Below are 5493 nucleotides of genomic sequence, written 5' to 3'. Positions count from 1 at the left end.
CTGACAATGAAAATGTAGTCACAATCTTTAATATACTACTGATTCCTTTGATTACCGTCAGCAGAAGGTGAGATTTTATATTTATAAACATATATATATGTATATATATATATATATATATATACATATATATATATATAAAATGTATCTCTCCATCACAGTTGAGTCATACACTTACAGGTGACACAGCACAAGATAAAACCAAGAGTTATCTCCTAGAAAAAGCTGTCAGACAAGCGCCCAAGGATACCGCATCATTCACTCTCCACACTGGTCAGTTCATCATCTGAAGTACAGCCGGTAGCAGAGAGTTTGTGTTTAGTCTGACATCTTGTGGTACAAATAAGCACTTCAGATTCACACACAGAGAAAAAAAGAGAGAAAATACCTTCTGTGTTTATTGGTTTCAAACTTTTCAAATAAAAAAAATATATATGAAACAAATTCTGGATAAATTGAACATGACATAATAATGAGACATTGTGGTATGTTATTTCTCTGGGTCTCTGGGATGAACGTTATTTTTGTTCACTACTGAGAAATTCTGTATATATATAGATTGAAATAACTTAAATTGTTGCCCTAAAAATAAATAATGTAACTTAAGCTTAAATTAACTATGTGAGAACGTGTCTAATAACATTACCTTTAGTCTTCGACTGCAATCATTACTCACTGGGCGGGGTATGTTGAGGGAAAAATGTGGACATTTGCAACAGTCATCAACAGGAGGAAAAGGTGAAATCATTCTTTCGACAGACGATGGGAAATGTAGTTGTATGACTACCACTACTTCATAATGTCGGCGAATATTTCAAAAAACACTTTGTTCGTAGCTTGAACATTCAACGGGTAAAATACAGAAAACACCAAACAGCCGAAATGTTGTGTAAATTATTAGCGAATAAACTAAACCGAGAGCCATTAAAATAATCAGACTCCAAGGCCCAGAATGCTTTGAGAGCCGCAGGTGACTTCTGGGAGTTGTTGTCCCCAAATCGGAGTAGTTTCCGTGTATCAACCCAGCGTTTCGGTGGAATCTACTCTGCAAAGACAAACACATGTGAGATTATTGATCAGGTAATGCCAATAGCTGCCGCCTATTGACCCAAATAATTGCATTGACAGCACGATTTAATTTCTAACAGCCAGCTCTCTTCATGTTTTCTGCCAGTGTTGTTTTAGCCAGAATGCAAAAAAAAAAATTGCGCTTACATGGCGATGCATTTCCTTTTGTTCAGCTAGCTTATGTCTAGAAATGCAGAAACCAAACCAAAACGTTGAGAAATGCTGCTCGTTTTTGTTTATACAGAATGAACCACTGACATGAGCTACTGTAATGTCTGTTTTCTATTTTTGACACGGCGTCGTTAAATGTTTCTGACCCTGGTTTGCTCGGTGTTTTCGTAGCTAGCTCAGAAGAACTTTGAATATTTACTCGCCATACAGTTAGCTGTGTAAATATAAGACCTGTACACCGTCTATATTTGCATTGAGCTGCGTTAGCTAGCATTAGCATCGGCTTGTCGCAGTTTGGTTGTTTACATCCGGTGCTGCGAGGTTAGTCAACAGAGCTTCGGACAGCAGAACTGGTGCCTGACAATAGCCTATCGCTTATACATTATAATGCTAATAATGTGTAATTTATCTGTAATGAATGAATGTTGTCAGCGTGTGGAGAATGAGAGCGTCAGCTGGCCTTGTCACATTCACTGACGACCTGTGTTTTCTCTCGCAGGGATTGTGTGGATTTATGGAAACATGTCAAAGAAACGGGGCAGGTAGGTTCAAACTAAACTCTGGTTTATGGTTAATAAACAACAGTGTGTATTTATTGTGCACCCAGGCAGTGACACACCAGGAAATAATCCAATTTACACTGTAAACAAATACCATTCAAATCGTATATGTATGTCATGTATTTCCTGTGTTATTCCTCATTTCAGTTCTAGACTAGTGGATACTAGAGTCTGACATCGTTTAGATCAGAGGTGTTTCTGCTTTTTGCAAAGGTCTGGGACATCATAATGATTTGAGGTACTCTTGAACCTGTCTTGTCATTCTTCCCTGAGCTGTGGCATCAACACCCAGAGAAATGGTGTATGCTGTCATTTTTTTCCCCAGACCATTGTCTGTCAACCTTAGATATACTTGGTTGGAAAAATCACAGCACAGCAGAAGTTTTTTTTTTTTTAATTCTCAAATCAGCCTGTCTGGCACCAACAACCATGCCACATTCAAAGTCACAAACTTACTTTCTTATTCCGATACTCATTTTGAACTCACGTCTTCATCATGAGGAGAGAAAAGACTGTTAAACAATGCTACTATATATGGGCCTGTATCATTCTGTGAAACATTTTCTAATTTTCAGGTATCCATTTTTGTTTGTTAAAGGTGAAATACCAGCTAATTTCATATCTTAAAAACCTCCTCATTCAAAAAAAGAACCCAATATTTTTAATTAATACCTCAAACATACTACAGAAAATGCATCATGCTTAATGCTAGATCTCTAACTAATGTGTTGTTACTAAAGGGGACTTTCTTTCCTCTATGTTCACAGGAAGCGCAGCAGTGGAGAGCTCAGTGAGAGTTCGGCACCGACCCTGAGCCCAGACCCTGACAACCTGCTAGGCCGCAGAATCCAGCACACCTGGAGGGAGAAGGGTAACGTGACCAAGTGGAAAGGCACCGTTCTAGAGCGCCTCAGTGTGAACAGCTCCCTCTACATGGTCAAATATGACGGCTTTGACTGTGTCTATGGCATTGAGCTGTTCAAAGACAACCGGGTGTCCAACCTGCAGGTGTTGTCAGAGAAAGTTGGTGAGTCTAATACATATTTTGGCATTGATAGGCCGTGCATGTTACTGAAAAGTAATTTTGAACTCTTAGCATCTTTGGTGATACTTTTTCAGTCTTTTCAGCAGTATGTTGACCAGAACGTCTGCAATGAAATAATACTAAAGCTGTGTTTCCACCAAGTGGTATTGCGTGGTTCAGTTCAGTATGGCACACTATTATTTCCGTTTCCATTGTCGCATGTTGAGAAGCTTTTCGTCTCCTTGTGATAAGCAGCCACATGCCAAGAAGAAAATAACACTGAATAAAAGCTGGATGTCCCTCAATATTGCTCTTTGTTTACTGTGGCACTTTTTTCTTCTTTGTGGAATTTATTGGCAAGCTATATTGTGTCATGCTGTTATGATGTCACGCTGTTAAGGTAGGTGATGCAACTGCATAAATAGCTACATCATTTACATATCTGGCCCACACACCCTGCAGCAGAGACACAAGTCAGATCAGGGTGTACCTTTCAAAACTGCCCCCTGGTGAGCTGATCTGCACTGTACCGCTTGGTGGGAAACGCTTAGGTGGATTTTAAGAGTTTGAGTTGGTGTTTTTCTTAACAGCTCTAGTGATGTGACTATTACTCACTATTTGGTTTACTCTAGACACAGCTGTTTTGGCCGACTCATGCATGAAATATTATATTATTGTATTACCATGTTTCTGCCTCAAATAATAAAACTGAACCTCTGAGGAACTGATTTATTACAAACAATGGCAGAAAAGAAAATCACATGGAATGGCTTGTCATTTTAAGTTAGCATTTGTTGGGTCTTTTATATATTACCAAAAAATCCCTTATTTCCATGGGTTATTCAATCCTTTTTCAGAATTATAATCATATTTTTTAAGTCCATTTCATCTGGGGTATCTGTAACATTTTCTTAATTAAAGGCTCATGAGTGCCTTGTTCTTTCATTAGTGAATAATAAGATCAAGGTGCCTCCTGGGGCAGAGGAGCTTGTGGGCCGAGCTGTTGAGCATCTGTTCGAGAAGGAGGACGGTGAGAAAAATGAGTGGCGAGGAATGGTGCTGTCCAGAGCCCCTATCATGACCCACTGGTATTACATCACCTATGAGAAGGACCCGGTGCTGTACATGTACCAACTGTGGGACGACTACAAGGACGGAGATCTACGTGTCCTCCCGGAGTCAGGTACAGTAATGAGATTTCACATTTTCACATTTTCCATGTGGGGAAAAAAAAAAAAACAGCAAAGTTTTCAGATTCTAATGGAAATGTGGGAGGAGGTGAATAGGACAGATTTACATAGTCATGGTACATTACGAAACTCTCTCCGCCATGTTTCCCTGAACATTTTGTGCACAGTTGGATCTTGAGTTGTTCTGATGAAGTGACAATACTATCTAGGAGTAGCTGGAGGAGTCAAGGTCAAGCACATGAATGAACTGAGCTGGGTGTGTCTGGTCAGGGTTCAAGAGCTGCACATAATTCATTTCTTGTAAATTTTTATACTCTGTCTGCTAGAAAGGGAAACCAACCCTTACACATGTTTATCATTGTCTGTCATCTTAACTGCCTTGTGTTTTTCCATTTGTCACCCAGAGAACAAACACCTGCTGCCAGCAGACAGGAAGCCTGGTGAGGAGCCAGAAAGCCTTGTGGGTAAACAGGTGGAGTATGTCACAGATAACGGTGTGAAGAGGACAGGGTTGGTCATCTACCAGGTTCCAGCGAAGCCGACGGTATATTACATCAAATATGATGATGACGTTCACATTCATGTCTATGATCTTGTGAAGACCACCTAGTATGGACTACCTGGTTTCATTTTCAGCGGATGGTTAATTTTCTTCTCAACCAGTCGTTACCTGTCAAAGTGTTAGAACCAGATCTCTTACAGTGGGAAGAAAAGGTGCAGAAGATCAAAAGCCCAGTTTATTTTTTTAAATTTGTTTTATTTTTGTCCTTTGACACTTCCTTCATTCTTACTCAACAAGACCTTTTGGTATGTGATTCTCACTTTTAATTTGACCCTATTACATGACTAATAGGTCCTTTTCAGTGTAAATAAAGCTGGTCTGAGACAGTTGTATAGCCCAACAGTTGACATGGAGCGAGACGTAAGATTTGGTTAATTAACACTTGTATAGTGCAAATTTCAAACTCCAAATTCATACTTTTTGTAATCAACACAGCATACTAAAGAAACACAGCCTTCTTACCTATACCTCTGTGTTTTACTCATATTTCATTTCACTTTTATATGCCCGTGCTATTTATTTAATTTGGAATTTCTGGCTGTACTACTGGTCTGGTGTGCTTCATGTGTGTCACTGAGTAGTCCTCAGTTTGCTGAATGTAGAAGTAATAGACATTTGACCAGTGTGCTAATTTGACCAATGTTTAGAACTACCAGAATTCAGTTGACGTCTACAGGCACCGGTGAGACTATCATAAAACACAGATCTGAATTATCATCATATTTCTTTTCTGGTTTTTAAATGATAATTAAATGATAATTATATATATATATATATATATATATGTATGTATGTATGTATGTATGTATGTATGTATGTATATATATACATATATATACACACACACATATATATGTATGTACTGTATATATATATATATGTGTGTATACAGTATATGTATATATACATATATGTACA

The 5493-nt window shown here is 38.5% G+C and overlaps 1 protein-coding gene across 1 annotated transcript; it reads left to right on the top strand.

The window, feature by feature from the left end:
- Window positions 1-926: 926 nt before the first annotated feature.
- Window positions 927-5245, top strand: LOC131472517 (spindlin-Z-like). Its single transcript, XM_058649799.1, has 5 exons — window positions 927-1080; window positions 1739-1781; window positions 2567-2826; window positions 3773-4006; window positions 4418-5245. Exons 2-5 carry the CDS (start codon window positions 1762-1764, stop codon window positions 4621-4623), a joined length of 720 nt encoding a protein of 239 aa, XP_058505782.1. The 5' UTR covers window positions 927-1080; window positions 1739-1761; the 3' UTR covers window positions 4624-5245.
- Window positions 5246-5493: the final 248 nt, after the last annotated feature.

Source organism: Solea solea, chromosome 1 (assembly GCF_958295425.1).
Source record: "Solea solea chromosome 1, fSolSol10.1, whole genome shotgun sequence".
In the NCBI taxonomy this organism is placed as follows: Eukaryota; Metazoa; Chordata; class Actinopteri; order Pleuronectiformes; family Soleidae; genus Solea; species Solea solea.
The sequence above is the reverse complement of the archived record's forward strand: the minus strand, read 5'-3'. Positions and strand labels throughout refer to the sequence as shown.

Coding starts and splice junctions, on each gene's coding strand:
- LOC131472517 (XM_058649799.1), top strand. CDS start 1,762: ATGTCAAAGAAACGGGGCAG. Junction 1,782..2,566: donor ATGTCAAAGAAACGGGGCAG/GTAGGTTCAAAC, acceptor CTATGTTCACAG/GAAGCGCAGCAGTGGAGAGC. Junction 2,827..3,772: donor GGTGTTGTCAGAGAAAGTTG/GTGAGTCTAATA, acceptor TTCTTTCATTAG/TGAATAATAAGATCAAGGTG.